At 56.8% G+C, this 18373-nt stretch overlaps 1 protein-coding gene across 1 annotated transcript in view; it reads right to left on the bottom strand.

Annotated features, from left to right (window-relative positions):
• Positions 1-819: 819 nt before the first annotated feature.
• The window catches only part of LOC147092923 (pecanex-like protein 3), a 62797-nt gene continuing 45243 nt past the window's right edge, over positions 820-18373 (bottom strand). Inside the window, exons 21-27 of the mRNA XM_085975707.1 lie at positions 16208-16311; positions 14466-14616; positions 12385-12615; positions 11155-11429; positions 9263-9447; positions 6822-7264; positions 820-4872 (exon numbers count right to left, since the gene is read on the bottom strand). Coding sequence (XP_085831833.1) covers positions 4684-4872; positions 6822-7264; positions 9263-9447; positions 11155-11429; positions 12385-12615; positions 14466-14616; positions 16208-16311 — 1578 coding nt within the window. The 3' untranslated portion in view covers positions 820-4683. The remainder of the gene's footprint in view (positions 4873-6821; positions 7265-9262; positions 9448-11154; positions 11430-12384; positions 12616-14465; positions 14617-16207; positions 16312-18373) is intronic.

Here is an 18373-nt window from a genome sequence, read left to right as displayed (position 1 = left end):
TCCCAGGGCAGGTACAGCACGGGTTAGATACAGAGTAAAGCTCCCTCTACACTGTCCCAACAAACACTCCCAGGGCAGGTACAGCACGGGTTAGATACAGAGTAAAGCTCCCTCTACACTGTCCCATCAAACACTCCCAGGGCAGGTACAGCACGGGTTAGATACAGAGTAAAGCTCCCTGTACACTGTCCCATCAAACACTCCCAGGGCAGGTACAGCACGGGGTTAGATACAGAGTAAAGCTCCCTCTACACTGTCCCCATCAAACACTCCCAGGGCAGGTACAGCACGGGTTAGATACAGAGTAAAGCTCCCTCTGCACTGTCCCAACAAACACTCCCAGGGCAGGTACAGCACGGGTTAGATACAGAGTAAAGCTCCCTCTACACTGTCCCGTCAAACACTCCCAGGGCAGGTACAGCACGGGTTAGATACAGAGTAAAGCTCCCTCTACACTGTCCCATCAAACACTCCCAGGGCAGGTACAGCACGGGTTAGATACAGAGTAAAACTCCCTCTACACTGTCCCATCAAACACTCCCAGGGCAGGTACAGCACAGGTTAGATACAGAGTAAAGCTCCCTCTACACTGTCCCATCAAACACTCCCAGGGCAGGTACAGCATGGGTTAGATACAGAGTAAAGCTCCCTCTACACTGTCCCATCAAACACTCCCAGGGCAGGTACAGCACGGGTTAGATACAGAGTAAAGCTCCCTCTACACTGTCCCATCAAACACTCCCAGGGCAGGTACAGCACGGGTTAGATACAGAGTAAAGCTCCCTCTACACTGTCCCATCAAACACTCCCAGTGCAGGTACAGCACGGGTTAGATACAGAGTAAAGCTCCCTCTACACTGTCCCATCAAACACTCCCAGGGCAGGTACAGCACAGGTTAGATACAGAGTAAAGCTCCCTCTACACTGTCCCATCAAACACTCCCAGGGCAGGTACAGCACGGGTTAGATAGAGTAAAGCTCCCTCTACACTGTCCCATCAAACACTCCCAGGGCAGGTACAGCACGGGTTAGATAGAGTAAAGCTCCCTCTAACACTGCCGGAAGAATGTGGCACAGCCCCAAACTCCACCAGTGTGGCATTTCCCACCTCTTAAGAAACCTCCAAACAATGAAAGGGAACAGAAACTAAACACTTAAAAAGCAGGCAGTTCAGTTTGGAGTTTGTATATCGGAGTCAGGGGTGGAGGAGCAAAGCTACAGGAGAGACCCACATTAACTTTGGAGAAGAAAAATTGCAGGGCTCTGGGAAAAGAGCAGGCGGGGGTGTGGGACTAATTGGAGAGCTCTTTCAAAGAGCCGGCACAGGCACGATGGGCCGAATGGCCTCCTTCTGTGCTGTATGATTTTATGAATGGCATTAGATAAGCAGATAAGGATCTTTCATTGGCGGGGGGGGGGGGGGGTGCAGAAATAGAAGCCAAAAATAAAAAGGAGTAGGCAAGTTTGAGGAAGAGAAAACTGAGGCTTGCTTGTCATAGAGGGGTCTGGCAGTGAGATCGGACCTGGTGGATGTGTGCATTGGGGTGGGGGGGAAAGTGGGGGCTAGAAATGTGATGCTAAAAATGTCTTTAAAATATAAATAATTTTTCAACACACTAGTAAATGGCCATGTTGAGTTCATAAATAAGCTATTTTATACACACACACAAAGATGGCAACAGAGCTGAGGGAAAGAGACTTCCTGAAACGTACTCTGCAGAGCCACCCGGTGGCCAGAGCGCGAAACTGCACCGTGACAGTTGACATAAGAAAAACTGAATATTGACGTAGCGATTAACAATGGGAAGCGGGATCAAAATTGACAACAGGAAGTGAGACTTGCGGACAGGAAGTGCGCAAGCCCGGCACAAGAATTTTAAATTCATCTAATTAAAATGGAGGCGGTGAAGCGAAAGGGTGTGGAAGTAAAAACACTCCCGCTGGACTTGTGTTCCCTTTTTAAGATTCAACCTTCAGGAACGACAACTTCCTGCAAGATACAAACATACATCTGGCTGCGATTCCCCAATAAAAGGAACTGGTGTATAAAGTCAAAGCTTATAAAATGATGAACTGCCCCCAATCCTGCATTCCAGCAACCCCACCCTCCCTCCACACTGATTAGAACTCATCACTTTACTGACCTTTTCACTGCCAAGGGGCTACTGGCCTGGACCCAGGGCCGTGCCTAGCAGTACATTCGCTGTGAATGTACCATCAGCATTTGGGGGGGGGGGGGGGGGGGGGGGGTCAATATTTCCGATGCAATCATAAGCCAGCTGATTTCAGAGATTAACGATTAAAAAAAAATAAAAACACAAACCCTTTAAGCTCAATTTTTTTTTTTTTTTCTTGGTAAAAAAGTACGCTTTAAACCAAAGTATTAAATCGAACATCCATCACGAGTTCCCAACTAGAACGCTGGTTAAGGTGCAAGGCCCACAGCAGACCAAGACTGCCGAGTGGTGATCGCTTGCGGTAACTGGTAGCGGTAGAGCGCCTTTAACCACAGGCTCCCCCCACGTCCCTTCAACGCCCGCCAACTCTCACAAGGTTCACGAGCTCTGAAACAACACCGTCAAGTCTAGCCGCCAGCCCCTGCCCACTGTGCAGTCATTCCTTGCAGTAAATGCCCACCACCGCCAGCACCACCTTCCCAAGGGGCAACCAGGGGACGGGCAACAGATGCCGGCCTTGCCAGCGATGCCCACACATCGAAACCAAAAGGAGGACGTCGAATGTCGCAGAACTCATTTTCGACCATAAGCGGGTGGGGTTTGCGCGACTCGCTGGGGTGGGATCTGAAGCCCACCCCGGGTTTGATCCCCTAGCCTGTGCAGAGTTAGCTGATCTCAGCTCGGACAGTGCTAGACCTCAAGAGTTCCCGGGCTAGAGGGGGGCGGGTGGGGGGGGTAGATCTCAATCGTGGCTCCCTACTCTTGCTCAGTTTGACAGGACCTGGCTCAGCTTCCGTGAGCTCCCACCCCCTCCCCAGGGTCATAACAATCCACGGCGTGGGACGGGGACGGGGCGGGGGGGGGGGCCGCGGAACCGCGCGCCAGCTCGCTCGGAAGCGGAGCGGGGGGAAAATATATAACCCATCGGCACGCCCGCCAGACCCGGGTTCGCCACGCAACGCGACCACCTCGAGACGTAATGGTCAACCAACTTCTAGAATGAAATGGGCCAGAGAACTGGAGACAAGACATTCGCCCACTGGGGACATTGATGGACGGGAGAAAGGATCCAGACCCCAGCTCCGTCCCCCCACTCCCAAGCTCCACCGCGGAGCGAACTCGGATGGATTCGACCCACCGGGGAACCGGAACCCTTGGCAAGGAGCCCCATTCCCGCCGGCCCCCCGACCTCTGCCGTGGGGGCAGCCTCTGCACCACACAGAGTTCAGCACCTCGCTAAGACGCACCAATATGGTGACAATCGGCCCATGCAGCGGCGACAGAAGGTGAATTAAAAGGGCCTCTCGACGCGGCCTCGGCATGTTACGCGAATAGCCCCGAGGGTGTTGGTGTTTAAAAAAAAAAACTTCTGCCAAACGCGCGGAGGCCTGGTCAGATTTTAGTCCGCGGCATAGATTCAAAAAGGACGATTAATCCTTCTCCCCAGGTACAAGCCATCAGTAGAATGAATCCCCCCCTTCACACGCCACCACCTCCACCCCGTACGTTTCTACAAAGCTTCCAGTCCAAGTGGATCTACAAAAATTAAGAGAACTGGTATCTGCAGGGTTAGGGACCAGGAGACGCTCACCATGGTTGGTCAAAAGGGTTTGGCAGGAACTGGGCCAGAGGCTTGTGATGGATCATCTCACTCAGCCCCATAGCTTCAAGGTGGTTTTGCTGGCCTTCAGGTGGGCGAGGCTGGCGCGCGGGAGACATCTAGGGCGTGCGGGAGGCCTCTCGGGCGGTAGAATGCCAACCGCCCCACACAGCCAGTAGTTCCATCAAACCACAGCCCCTAGGCCGAGTGCAGGTGGGTGCCAGGCGTTTGTTTCGAGGGCTCCCCCCCCGCCCCCCACCCCGTACTGAGCGGAATTCGCGAACCACCGCGAGCTTGCGATCAGAGGGGGGAACATCGCGCCCCGCGCGGTATCTGACAAACGGAAAGGGGGGGGGGGGGGGGGAAGGAGAGGGACACACACGACAACTTGGGAATTAAAACGGGCTTTTAAAATTTTTTAAAGGGCGGGATTGAACCAGAAGGAACCCGCGTGCCACCTCGATGTAACTCAGGCTGGTCTAGCTCGGCTACAGAGGTTGTGCCCAACTCGCCCACAAGTCCTTGGGGCGCCAATCCATTCGGTGTTTGGATTGCCAGAGTCGGTGTAGATGGAGGGGGCGGGAGGTTACGGACCGGCCAAGCTCTCTTCAGGGGTCGTATCGACGTGGCCAGTGACACTCAACAGACCCAACAAGCCAGTTCTCGGGGTGAAATCCCGACATGGACATCCCTTGACAAACCCTTGCAAGCCAGAGAGATAGAGAGGCAGGTGTCTGGCCAGCGGTCAGAAGACGCTCCTCACCCCCCCACACACGATCACATCTTTAATTTAAAGATTTCTCGCAAGTACCACGCACGGAGAGAGGCAGAGAGAGAGACAGAGAGAGAGGCGGCCGTCCGGGCACGTAAACCGGGGAAGTCAACCGCACCTCGGTGCTTCCACGGTTAGAACTGGTGTTCCAGCAGTGACTGCACTGCCGTGGTCTCCGGTTCCTCCTTCTGCTCCCATCCCTTCAGGTCGAGGCCCCCTCCCCGGGGCAGCGGGCCCGCGTCCCCGGGCAGCTGCTCCGCTCTCGGGGAAGAACTATCCGTTTCGGGGACTTGGCCCAGGTCACAGGGCTGAAGACAAGGCGGCTGGAGGACGAGAGAAAGAAAGAAAGAAAAAAAAAAAGGCAGCTTAGGATCGAATTAGTACGATAAAAGGCTATCGAGGCACTGGAGAAGGTGCAAAGAAAAAGATTTACAAGGATGATCCCAGAACTGAGAGGTTTCTACCCATCAGGAAAGGCTGAACAGGCCGGGGCTCTTTACTCTAGAAAGGAGAAGGCCGAGGGGCGACCTGATCGAGGTCTTTAAGATTATGAAAGGGTTCGATAGGGTAGACGTAGAGAAGATGTTTCCACTTGTGGGGGAGACCAGAACTAGGGGCCATCAATATAAGATCGTCACTAATAAATCCAATAAATCGAAGGTTGTTTTTGTGACTGGAAGCCTGTGTCCAGTGGTGTACTGCAGGGATCGGTGATGGGTCCTTTGCTGTTTGTAGTGTACATTAATGATTTAGATATGATTGTAGGAGGTATGATCAGTAAGTTCGCAGATGACATGAAAATTGGTGAAGTGGTAAATAGCGAGGAGGGAAGCCTCGGGCTACAGGACGATATAGACGGGTTGGTCAGATGGGCAGAACAGTGGCAAATGGAATTTAACCCTGAAAAGTGTGAGATGATGCATTTTGGGAGGACCAACAAGGCAAGGGAATACACAATGAATGGTAGGACCCTAGGAAGGACAGAGGATCAGCGGGACCTTGGTGTGCATGTACTGTACATAGATCCCTGAAGGCAGCAGGACAGGTAGATAAGGTGGTTAAAAAGGCATATGGGATACTTGCCTTCATTAGCTGAGGCATAGAATATAAGAGCAGGGAGGTTATGATGGAGCTGTACAAAACGCTAGTTAGGCCACAGCTGGAATACTGTGTGCAGTTCTGGTCGCCACACTATAGGAAGGATGTGATTGCATTGGAGAGGGTGCAGAGGAGATTCACCAGGATGTTACCTGGGCTTGAGCGTTTCAGCTATGAAGAGAGACTGGACAGGCTGGGGTTGTTTTCCTTGGAGCAGAGAAGGCTGAGGGGGGACCTGACTGAGGTGTACAAAATTATGAGGGGCATAGATAGGGTAGATAGAAAGGAACTTTTCCCCTTAGTAGAGGGGTCAATAACCAGGGGGCATAGATTCAAGGTAAGGGGCAGGAGGTTTAGAGGGGATTTGAGGGAAAACTTTTTCACCCAGAGGGTGGTTGGAATCTGGAACTCACTGCCTGAAAGGGTGGTAGAGGCAGGAACCCTCACAACATTCAAGAAGCATTTGGATGAGCACTTGAAACGCCATAGCATACAAGGCTACGGACCAAGTGCTGGAAAATGGGATTAGAATAGACAGGGCTTGATGGCCGGCGCAGACACGATGGGCCGAAGGGCCTCTTTCTGTGCTGTACAACTCTATGACTCAATCGGGAATTCAGGAGAAACTTCTTTACCCAGAGAGTGGTGAGAATGTGGAACTCGCTCCCACAGGGAGTGGTTGAGGCGAATAGTATAGATGCATTTAAGGGGAAGCTGGATAAACACACGAGGGAGAAAGGACTAGAAGGCTATGCTGATGGGGATGAGATGAAGAGGGGTGGGAGGAGGCTCGTGTGGAGCAGAAACACTAGCACGGAGCAGGTGGGCCGAATGGCCTGTTTCTGTGCTGTGAATTCTATCTAACTATACAAGTCCAGCTAGTACAGGTGCCTTCGTTTTCAATGTCATAACTCAAGTCATCCCGAGAGTCTGTCCTCAAGTCATGGCTCAGTGTCGGCCGTAGCCACACTCGCCTCCGAGTCAGAAGGTTGTGGGTTTGAGTCCCACTCCAGAGGCTTGAGCACATGTTCCTGACCGACACTCCCAGTGCAGTGCTGAGGGAGCGCTGCACTGTCGGGAGTTGCTGGGATCAGACGTTAAGCCACTTGCCTCTCCAACTTCCCACCCCCCCCGCAGCCACTCTCCTCCCCACTCCCCCGGGGCGGGTACCTACCTGGCTTCTTGGCAGGCTTCCTTTGGCGGGCGTGCCCAGCGCGCTGCCGCTGGAATGGGTCCCGGAGCCGTTGTCCCAGTCGCAGCCGGGCAGCCCGTTGGCTCCTCTCCGGCCCGGCAGGCTCCACTTGCCGTGAGGCCCGTCGTAGGTGAAGTTGGCGGAGGAGGCCAAGCCGGCCCGGTGGAGGACCCGGACCGGCCCCGAGCCGTCCAGCTGGGCGCCCGCCGGGAAACGGTCCCCCTGCGAGGCCATGGAGACCAGGGAGCTGTTGAAAGAAAGCTGGCTGGAGGACAACCTCTGACCGAGGAGTCCCTGGATGGAGGAAGTCCTTTGTAAGGAATTGCTGCTTTCCTGCCGAGGCTCCGATTGAGCTAAGAGCGATAGCTGTAGCGGCTGCGGCCTAATGGTCCATGGTGGTCCCAGCTGAGAGTTCAGATCACTTCCTGTGGACAGAATGGCGTCAATTAAATGGCGGCGTCCACAACAACAACCACTTGTATTTATACAGCGCCTCAAAACGCCCCGAGCGTAGATCAGACAGAATTTGACACCGAGCCACACGAGGAGATATTAGGGCAGAGCTTGAAGGAGGGCCTTAAAGAGAGGCGGAGAGGTTTAGGGAGGGAACTCCAGAGCTTAGGGCCCAGGCGGCTGAAGGCACGGCCGCCAATGATGGAGCGATGGAAATCGGGGGATGCGCAAGGGGAGTGTTGTAGGGGGCTGGAGGAGGTTACAGAGATAGGGAGGGGTGTAGGGGCTGGAGGATGTTACAGAGATAGGGAGGGGTGTAGGGGCTGGAGGAGGTTACAGAGATAGGGAGGGGTGTAGGGGCTGGAGGAGGTTACAGAGATAGGGAGGGTTGTAGGGCTGGAGGAGGTTACAGAAATAGGGAGGGTTGTAGGGCTGGAGGAGGTTACAGTGATAGGGAGGGTTGTAGGGGGTTAGAGATAGGGAGGGGTGTAGGGGGTTAGAGATAGGGAGGGGTGTAGGGGCTGGAGGAGGTTACAGAGATAGGGAGGGTTGTAGAGGGCTGGAGGATGTTACAGAGATAGGGAGGGGTGTAGGGGCTGGAGGAGGTTACAGAGATAGGGAGGGGTGTAGAGGGCTGGAGGATGTTACAGAGATAGGGAGGGGTGTAGGGGCTGGAGGATGTTACAGAGATAGGGAGGGGTGTAGGGGCTGGAGGAGGTTACAGAGATAGGGAGGGGTGTAGGGGCTGGAGGAGGTTACAGAGATAGGGAGGGTTGTAGGGCTGGAGGAGGTTACAGAGATAGGGAGGGTTGTAGGGCTGGAGGAGGTTACAGAAATAGGGAGGGTTGTAGGGCTGGAGGAGGTTACAGTGATAGGGAGGGTTGTAGGGGCTGGAGGAGGTTACAGAGATAGGGAGGGTTGTAGGGCTGGAGGAGGTTACAGTGATAGGGAGGGTTGTAGGGGGTTAGAGATAGGGAGGGGTGTAGGGGGTTAGAGATAGGGAGGGGTGTAGGGGCTGGAGGAGGTTACAGAGATAGGAAGGGGTGTAGGGCTGGAGGAGGTTACAGAAATAGGGAGGGTTGTAGGGCTGGAGGAGGTTACAGAGATAGGGAGGGGTGTAGGGCTGGAGGAGGTTACAGAGAGAGGGAGGGTTGTAGGGGCTGGAGGAGGTTACAGAGATAGGGAGGGTTGTAGGGACTGGAGGCGGTTACAGAGATAGGGAGGGTTGTAGGGGCTGGAGGAGGTTACAGAGCTAGGGAGGGGTGTGGGGGCTGGAGGAGGTTACAGAGATAGGGAGGGTTGTAGGGACTGGAGGAGGTTACAGAGCTAGGGAGGGGTGTGGGGGCTGGAGGAGGTTACAGAGATAGGGAGGGTTGTAGGGACTGGAGGAGGTTACAGAGATCGGGAGGGGTGTAGGGCTGGAGGAGGTTACAGAGATAGGGAGGGGTATAGGGGGTTAGAGATAGGGAGGGGTGTAGGGGGTTAGAGATAGGGAGGGGTGTAGGGGCTGGAGGAGGTTACAGAGATAGGGATGGGTGTAGGGCTGGAGAAGGTTACAGAGATAGGGAGGGGTGTAGGGCTGGAGGAGGTTACAGAGATAGGGAGGGTTGTAGGGACTGGAGGCGGTTACAGAGATAGGGAGGAGCAAGGGCCGTGGAGGCGGTTACAGAGATAGGGAGGGGGGCGAGGAGGCCATGGAGGGATTTGAACACCAGGATGAGAATTTCAAAATCGAGGCGTTGCCGGACTGGGAGCCAACGTAGGTCAGCGAGCACAGGGGGGGGGTGAAAAGGACTCGGTGCGAGTTAGGATACAGGGCAGCAAAGCTTTGGATGAGCTGAAGTTTACGGGAGGGTGGAAGGTGGTAGGCCGGCCAGGAGAGCGTTGGAACAGTCTTTTATCTACAACATTAAAAAAAGAGACGGGCCAATTGGAAGAGATCGAATCAATCCGGGACAGGAACAGCTCACCTGGCTGAGGCTGGCTGGTTGCGACAGGCGCCTGGGGGTTTGAAGCCCCCACCCCACTCTGCGATGTGCTGCTGTGGGTCACGTGCACTGTCGGGTTGTTGCTGATGGACGAGGAGCCCCCGCCGCAGTCAGAGTCCTCGATGTTGCCCCCGCTGTTGCAGCCCGCGCCGCACCCCTTCTGTAGCCTGGGTGGGAAAGAGACACGCGAAAGTGGAAAGACGATACGACGACTCAAGTTTGCTGCCCGCTTCGCTCCCTCGGCAGGGCTTGAAGGGGGCGAGGCCCCAAAGTGCAGGGCGCTAAGAGGGTTTGGAATTGGGGGGGGGGGGGGGGCAGAGGTGGCGACTGGGCGACCCCCCCAAGCACCAGCTTTTGGGAATCTACAAATTGCTCCTTCAGTGGGAAGCTGAAGACAGTCCCCACCATTTCCACCGTCCCCGCTGATCCCGGACGGACGCCTATAATTGGGCACGTGGCGCCGACCATCTGCCATCACCGTAGGCGTCCATTTCAGAGGTCCGGTATTAAGCCGCCCCCACCCCAGACTATATTGGGCAGTTCGAGCTGCTCTGGGCACCTTGGTAAAGTGCAGTTAACTGTCATTAACCTTCAGTCAGAGAATCTCACAGCACAGGAGGAGGCCATTCGGCCCATCGTGCCTGTGCCGGCTCTCTGAAAGAGCTCTCCAATTAGCCCCACTCCCCCCTGCTCTTTCCCCAGAACCCTGCACTTCCCCGCACCCACCGCCCGCCTTTTCCAAGTATTTATCCAAATCCCCTTTGAAAGTTTCTATTGAATCCCTCCATCCTTTCAGGCAGCGCATTTCAGATCAGCATAACTCACTGTGTAGAAACAAATTCTCCTCATCTCCCCCCCCCACCCCACCCCTGGATTTTTTGCCCAATATCTTCAATCTGTGTCCTCTGGTTACCGACCCTCCTGCCACTGGAAACACTTTCTCCTTATTTACTCAATCAAAACCCATCCTGATTTTGAACAACTCTATTAAATCTCCCCTTAACCTTCTCTGCCCTACGGAGAACAATCCCAGCTTCTCCAGTCTCTCCACATAACTGAAGTCCCTCATCCCCTGGGACCGTTCCAGTAAATCTCATCCGCATCCTCTCCAAGGCCTTGACGTCCTTTCTAAAGTACGGTGCCCAGAATTGGACACAATACTCCAGCTGAGGCGGAGGTCGAACCAGTGTTTTATAAAGGTTTAGCATAACTTCCATGTTTTTGCACTCTATGCCTCTATTTATAAAACCCAGGATCCAGTCTGCTTTTTTTAAAACAGCCAGATCAACGTGTGCCGGCTCTTTGAAAGAGCTGTTCAATTTAGTCCTGCTCCCCAACCTTTTCCCCTGCAAATTCGTCCTCTCCAAGTACATGTCCAATTGCCTTTCGAAAGTTCCTATGGAATCTGCTTCCACCGCCCTTTCAGGTACAGGAAACTCTTTTTTATCCGGCACCGACGTGGTGCCGGTTTATCAAAAAGTCTGGATATAGTGAAAGGTACGAGAGCCCCGTACACAGCAACAAATCCAGGCTTCCCTGTTGCATAGCAACAGGTGCAGGAACCCCGGTTACACGGCCACAGATCCAGGAATGGCCACTAATATGAAGTAAAACTTACCTGAACCTACTCCTGAATTTTGCCGGTTAACAGAGGTTTCCGGTTATTTAGGTACCGGTAAATCGAGAGTTTCCTGTAGTTAGATCCAGATCTTAACAACGCTCTGTGTGTGTGAACCAAGAGATGGAGTTAAGATACAGATCGGCCGCGTGAGGGCGGAGGAGGCTTGAGGGGCCGAGTGGGCTCCTCCTGTTCCTACGTTCTGCTTGGCGACCGCGTCGAGCCCCCCCCCCCCCCCCGCCGCGTTAACCCTTACCGCTCCCAGCTGGAGATGAACCAGCTGGAGATGTTCCTCAGACTGACGGGGTCCCCCCAGATGCTGCGGAGCTGGCCGTGCTGGCCCGCGTACGAGGTGGTCAGCGGCGAGACGTAGATGGGGTAGCCGATGGGCTGGTCGCACGAGGAGTTGATCATGTTGCGCAGGGCCTGCTTGGCATTCTGGATGCTGCCGCGCTCCGGGTTCCGATTCCGCAGGAACACCAGCTCCTGCTGCTGGCCTGACCACAGGCCCCGCACGCACTCCCGGTTCACCTAGCGGCCAAAAGGAGACAGAACACAAGGTAAAAAGAATCACCTTTAATCCTAAGCACGTCAATCCTTTCCACGCGCGGCTCCGGCCTTTTTTTTTCCAATATTCATTCATTCATGGGATGTGGCCGTCGCCGGCAAGGCCCAGCATTTATTGCCCGTCCACAATTGCCCTCAAGAAGGTGGTGGTGAGCCGCCTTCTTGAATACAACCGAGTGTCTTGCTCGGCCATCTCAGAGGGCAGGTAAGAGTCAACCACATTGCTGTGGGGCTGGAGTCACGTATCGGCCAGACCGGGTAAGGACGGTAGATTTCCTGCCCTAAAAAGGACATCAGTGAACCAGATGGGTTTTTACGGCAGTTTCATGGTCACCATTACAGATACTAGCTTTGCATTCCAGATTTATTTAATTAACTGAATTTTAAATTCCCCGGATGATTAATCCAGGCCTCTGGATTACTGGTCCACGAACATAACCACGATGTTACCGTACCCCTAGCTCGGGGCCCCCCCCCCACCCCCCGACACTGCACAATGCTGGATCTCATTGAAACATGTAATATTCTGAGGGGGACTGACAGGGGAGATGCTGCGAGGATGCTTCCGCTGGCTGGAGAGTCTCAGGATAAGGTCGGCCATTTCAGACTGAGATGAGGAGGAATTTCTTCACTCAGAGGGTGGTGAATCCTTGGATTTCTCGACTCGAGGATGATGAATCGTTGAGAATATTCAAGGCTGATATCGATAGATTTTTGGACTCTCGGGGAATCCAGGGATATGGGGATCAGGCAGGAAAACGGGAGTTGAGGTCGATGATCAGCCATGATCTTATTGAATGGCGGAGCAGGCTCACGGGGTTGTGGGGCCGACTCCTGCTCCTAATTCTTATGTAATGCTATGTAAAGTGTAAGGCAGTATAACTCTGTGTAAAATGGTGCAAGACAGAGTAGGATGTACCTTGATGACACGGAAGCTCAGGTAGCGCTTGTTCAGCATGATGATCTTGTACTCGTCGCTGCCGTCGTCCATCACGTGGCGCAGCGCCAGCAGCGACTGGGTGTTGGTGAGGATGGCGTTGCGCCAGGCCGGGTCGCCCTCGTGGGAGATCACCATCTTCTCCTCGTTGCTGGTGATGGCGTCGTAGAGCACGGCCGGGTCGTCGTACTCGTCGGGGGAGGTGAAGTGATCCTGGGCGGAGGGAGAGTCGTCGCTGCGCGTTAAGACAAGACTCCGAACCGCAAACTGCCGCCCAGAGACGACCCCCCCCCGCCGCCGCGGAGCTCGACAGGTCGGTGCACGTTACAGTGAAGGACTGAGTCACCCGACTGAGACTGCCACCCCCCACCCCCCTCACCCCACACAGGTTCAGTCACGTGTTCGGTCAGCTGATCCTCAGCTCCCCAGGAGGAAATGCCTTCTGGAAAACCCAGTCTTGATGCGAACACATTACCCCAACTCCCCCGCCCTCCGCTCCTGCCCTCCCCGCTCAGTCCCCCCCACCCCGTCCTCCGTCCCCCCACTCTGCCCCTCCCCCCTGCCCTCCCCACTCCGTCCTCCGCACCACCCCCCTCCGCCCGGACCCTCCCCACTCCGCCCTCTCCTCCCCGCCCCCCCACTCTGTCCTCCGCCCCACCCGCTCCGTCCTCCGCCCCACCCGCTCCGTCCTCCGCCCCACCCGCTCCGTCCTCCCCGCTCCGTCCTCTGCCCCCCCACTCTGCCCCTCCCCACTCCGTCCTCCACACCCCCCCTCTGCCCTGCCCTCCCCACTCCGCCCTGCCCTCCCCCCCACTCCGTCCTCCGCCCCACTCCGCCCTCCCCGCTTCGTCCTCCCTGCACCGCCCCCGCCCCGTCCTCCGCCCCCCCCGCTCCCCCCCGCTCCGTCCTCCGCCCCCCCGTGCCCCCCCCGCTCCGTCCTCCGCCCCTCCCCCGCTCCGCCCCTCCCCCGCTCCGTCCTCCGCCCCTCCCCCGCTCCGTCCTCCGCCCCTCCCCCGCTCCGTCCTCCGCCCCTCCCCCCTCCGCCCCTCCCCCGCTCCGTCCTCCGCCCCTCCCCCGCTCCGTCCTCCGCCCCTCCCCCGCTCCGTCCTCCGTCCTCCCCCGCTCCGTCCTCCGTCCTCCCCCCGCTCCGTCCTCCGTCCTCCCCCGCTCCGTCCTCCGCGACCCCCCCCCCCGCTCCGTCCTCCGCGACCCCCCCCGGCTCCGTCCTCCGCGACCCCCCCCGCTCCGTCCTCCGCGACCCCCCCCCTCCGTCCTCCGCGACCCCCCCCGCTCCGTCCTCCGCGACCCCCCCCCGCTCCGTCCTCCGCGACCCCCCCCCGCTCCGTCCTCCGCGACCCCCCCCCCGCTCCGTCCTCCGCGACCCCCCCCCCGCTCCGTCCTCCGCGACCCCCCCCCGCTCCGTCCTCCGCGACCCCCCCCCCGCTCCGTCCTCCGCGACCCACCCCCTCCGTCCTCCGCGACCCCCCCCGCTCCGTCCTCCGCGACCCCCCCACTCCGTCCTCCGCGACCCCCCCCGCTCCGTCCTCCGCGACCCCCCCGCTCCGTCCTCCGCGACCCCCCCCGCTCCGTCCTCCGCGACCCCCCCGCTCCGTCCTCCGCGTCCCCCCCGCTCCGTCCTCCGCGTCCCCCCCGCTCCGTCCTCCGCGACCCCCCCCCTCCGTCCTCCGCGACCCCCCCCGCTCCGTCCTCCGCGACCCCCCCGCTCCGTCCTCCGCGACCCCCCCCGCTCCGTCCTCCGCGACCCCCCCCGCTCCGTCCTCCGCGACCCCCCCGCTCCGTCCTCCGCGTCCCCCCCGCTCCGTCCTCCGCGTCCCCCCCGCTCCGTCCTCCGCGACCCCCCTGCTCCGTCCTCCGCGACCCCCCCGCTCCGTCCTCCGCGACCCCCCCGCTCCGTCCTCCGCGCCCCCCCCCGCTCCGTCCTCCGCGCCCCCCCCACCACAACTCTGTCCTCTACCCCACTCCCCCTAGTCCTCGCCCCTATGACCCCCCCCATCCAATTGGACGGTGTCCAATCCCACCACCAATATAAACTCGCATCGTACCTGATGCAGTTTCAGTGACATCCGGATCCCAGGGGCCACCACCTTCTGCAGCAACTCCATGTCGACAAAGACCCACTCGTCTCGGGGGCAGGTGATCCGGAAATCCCCTTTAAACAGGGCGTGCAACCCGTACAGGAATGGCTCCAGACTGCTGCGAGCGAGAGCGAGGGGCGGGGGGAGGGGAAAGAGAGCGAGAGAGAGGGGGGAGGAGAGGGGAAGTGATACGGTCGGATTAGTGCTGAGTGCCCCTGCAGACCGCGCAGCGCTCCTCGCAGAATCCGTGGCGTTTGTGGTGGGATTTTCACTCAGCTGCATGGAACGTCGCTGCTCCCATCCTTTCCCACACCATATCCTAACTCGCACCAAATCCCGCTCACCCATCAAACCCTGTGCCCGCTGACCTACATTGGATCCCAGTTAAGCCACGCCTAAATTTCAAAAATGCTCATCCTCGTTTTCAAATCCCTCCACGGCCTCCTCACCCCCTCCCTATCTCTGTAACCTCCTCCAGCCCTACAACCCTCCCTATCTCTGTAACCTCCTCCAGCCCTACAACCCTCCCTATCTCTGTAACCTCCTCCAGCCCCACAACCCTCCCTATCTCTGTAACCTCCTCCAGCCCTACAACCCTCCCTATCTCTGTAACCTCCTCCAGCCCTACAACCCTCCCTATCTCTGTAACCTCCTCCAGCCCTACAACCCTCCCTATCTCTGTAACCTCCTCCAGCCCCACAACCCTCCCTATCTCTGTAACCTCCTCCAGTCCCTACAACCCTCCCTATCTCTGTAACCTCCTCCAGCCCTACAACCCTCCCTATTTCCGTAACCTCCTCCAGCCCCACAACCCTATCTCTGTAACCTCCTCCAGCCCCACAACCCTCCGAGATCTATGTGCTCCTCCCATTCTGCCCACTTGCGCATCCCTGATTATAATCACCCCACCATTGGCAGCCGTGCCTTCAGCTGCCCGGGCCCCAAGCTCTGGAATTCCCTCCGCCTCTCTCTCCTCCTTAAAGCCTTCCTCTTTAACCAAGCTTTTGGTCACTTGTCCTAATACCCAAGGTGGCTCGGTATCAAAACGTGGCCGATAACGCTCCTGTGCAGCGCCCTGGGACGTTTTACTACGTTAAAGGCGCTATATAAATACATGTCGTTGTTGTTCACTGCGCTCCAGAGCGGAGTTGAAGGATGACACAAACATCTGCCCAGGTTGAGCTCACCAGGCTACCGTAGAGCCAACAGAGCTGGAGGACAACAGCAGGGCGGTCAGAGCAGGGAGAGGGGATCGGACTGGGCACGGACCCTTGGTCAGAGCGGGCGGGCAAGCTCAGTGTTAGCCCACCTTCTGACAAGTGGGCCTCTGGTCCCGAACTGCGACCCGCGTTTACGGCCTTCCAACGCTGACCGGACCAGCTGTGCGTGTGCAGCTTGGACTGCTGGGGTTGGGGGCCCAGTCTGGGTAAAAGAACCAGGTTCGGTTCCGTGCCCTGCAAATCTTACCGACCGACAGCCGCACTGAGCAAGGTCGATGGGTCCTGCTTCAAACCCCAACCCTGCTGAAACCCTCGCCCACACCTCAGTCACCACCACCGCACCCCCCCCTCCCCGACTCCCGTTCCAGCCACACCACATCCCAGCTCAACCACCTCTACTCTTCCAACCCTGGACGCTTGCGGTGAAAGGCACCCCCCCCCCCCACCCCGGACGCAAATAAGGTAGCCTCCCCCGCCCCGCTCGCTTACCTGGCCGACATGCTGTGCGAGGCCGTCCCCAGGGCTCTCCGGCCCAGGATGCAGAGTCCGAAACACAGGGTCACCAGGTGAGAGCTCCTGCCACTTTCGACGGACTACAAGAGGAGGGGAGGGGAGTGCACAAAGACAGAGAGGGATGGTCACGTTAGCCAGCAATTCAGAATCGTCTTTAGGACCGAAACTCTCAAACATGGACTGTGGGGTACGATCGACCCAGGAAGGTGCCAGGTGCAATCATTTTGCGCTGGGTGAGAGGGAAGTGTCACTACAGTGGGGGAGATCATGGCGGAGATACAACTGCTCCGGTTCGCTAGCCAGCAATGTCCCGCTGGAAAGAGTTGGGCCTGGGGAGACTCCCTGGGGCCCCTCCGCCCGATCTTGAGCCCGGGATCCCTGCGAAAAGTGAGGACGGAACCAGGCTGGGCTACCTTTCCCCCCCCTCCCCCCGACACATCGGCCTGGTGTAGCCGGGTAACTGGTGCGGAGGGTGTGTGTGTGTGGGGGGGGGGGGGGGGGGGGATTAACCCCATAATATGTGAAAGGACAGGAAAGAGGGAGTCAAGTGGTGACCGCTTTCAAAACCACCGATTTGGGATTTTCATGGAAAAATGGATGGAATGTCGGAATACGACCCCCCACCACCCCCCAAAAAATCACCAGCATAAATCCGTAAGCCCAGGAAAGGAGATTGAGATTCGACTTGACTCAGTCCCACAAACTGATGATGCTAATTGTAAGGGAACCAAACAGCAAACGCGATTCCCCCGAAACAGCACGAGGACCCCCAGAATCCCAGGTTTAAAGGGTTAAATCACGAGGACAGACTGGGCCTGCATTCCCTCGAGTATAGAAGATTAAGGAATGATCTAATAGAGGTGTTTCAGGTGATTCAAAAAAGTTGATAGGGTAGAGAGAGAGAGAGAGAGAGAGAGATAGAGAGAAACTATTTCCTCTGGTGGGGGGTGAGTCCAGAACAAGGGGGCAGAACCTTAAAATCAGAGCCAGGCCGTTCAGGGGTGATGTCGGGAAGCACTTCTTCACACAAAGGGTGGTGGAAATCTGGAACTCTCTCCCCCAGAAAGCTGTTGAGGCTGGGGATTAATTGAAAATATCAAAACTGAGATTGATGGGGGCTCTTTTCTCTAAAGAGAAGGCTGAAGGGCGACCTGATCGAGGTCTATGATTGTGAAAGGGTTCGAGAGGGTAGACGTAGAGAAGATGTTTCCACGTAGCGGAGACCAGGACTAGGGGCCGTCAATATAAGATCGTCACTAATAAATCCAATAGGGCAGCACGGTGGCATAGTGGTTAGCACTGTTGCCTCACAGCGCCAGGGACCCGGGTTCGAATCCGGCCTCGGGCGACTGTGTGGAGTTTGCACATTCTCCCTGTGTCTGCGTGGGTTTACTCCGGGTGCTCCGGTTTCCTCCCACAGTCCAAAGATGTGCAGGTTAGGATGATTGGCTATGATAAATTGACCCTTAGTGTTAGTGGGATTAAATACGTGGGGTTACGGGGATCGGGTGGGATATGTGTCGGTGCAGGCTCGATGGGCCGAAATGGCCTCTATCTGCACTGTGGGGTTTCTGTGGGAATTCAGGAGAAACTTCTTTACCCAGAGAGTGGGGAGAATGTGGAACTCGCCACCACAGGGAGTGGTTAAGTTGAATAGTACAGATGCATTTAAGGGGAAGCTCGATAAAGACATGAGGGAGAAACGAACAGAAGGTTATGTTGATAGGAGGCGATAAAGAGGGGTGGGAGGAGGCTCGTGTGGAGCATAAACACCGGCACGGAGCAGTGGGGCTGAGCTGTACATTCGACTTAATTCTACGATAGATTCTTGTTAAGCAAAGAGATTAAGGGATATGAAACCAAGGCGGGTAGCTGGAGCTAAACAGATCTGCTACAGTCTAACTGAATGGCTCCCTCCAGTTCTTAGGCTGGAGGGGCTGAACAGCCTCTTCCTGTTCCTAGGTACAATAGGCTGGAGGGGCTGAATGGCCTCCTCTTATTCCTAGATATAACAGGCTGGAGGGGCTGAATGGCCTCCTCTTGTTCCTGGGTATAACGGGCTGGAGGGGCCGAATGGCCTCCTCTTGTTCCTGGGTATAACGGGCTGGAGGGGCCGAATGGCCTCCTCCTGTTCCTGGGTAT

Source organism: Somniosus microcephalus, unplaced genomic scaffold (genome assembly GCF_052327205.1).
Source record: "Somniosus microcephalus isolate GS21.2 unplaced genomic scaffold, FLI_Smic_1.0 unresolved_chr2, whole genome shotgun sequence".
In the NCBI taxonomy this organism is placed as follows: Eukaryota; Metazoa; Chordata; class Chondrichthyes; order Squaliformes; family Somniosidae; genus Somniosus; species Somniosus microcephalus.
This window is presented reverse-complemented; position numbering and strand designations above follow the sequence as displayed.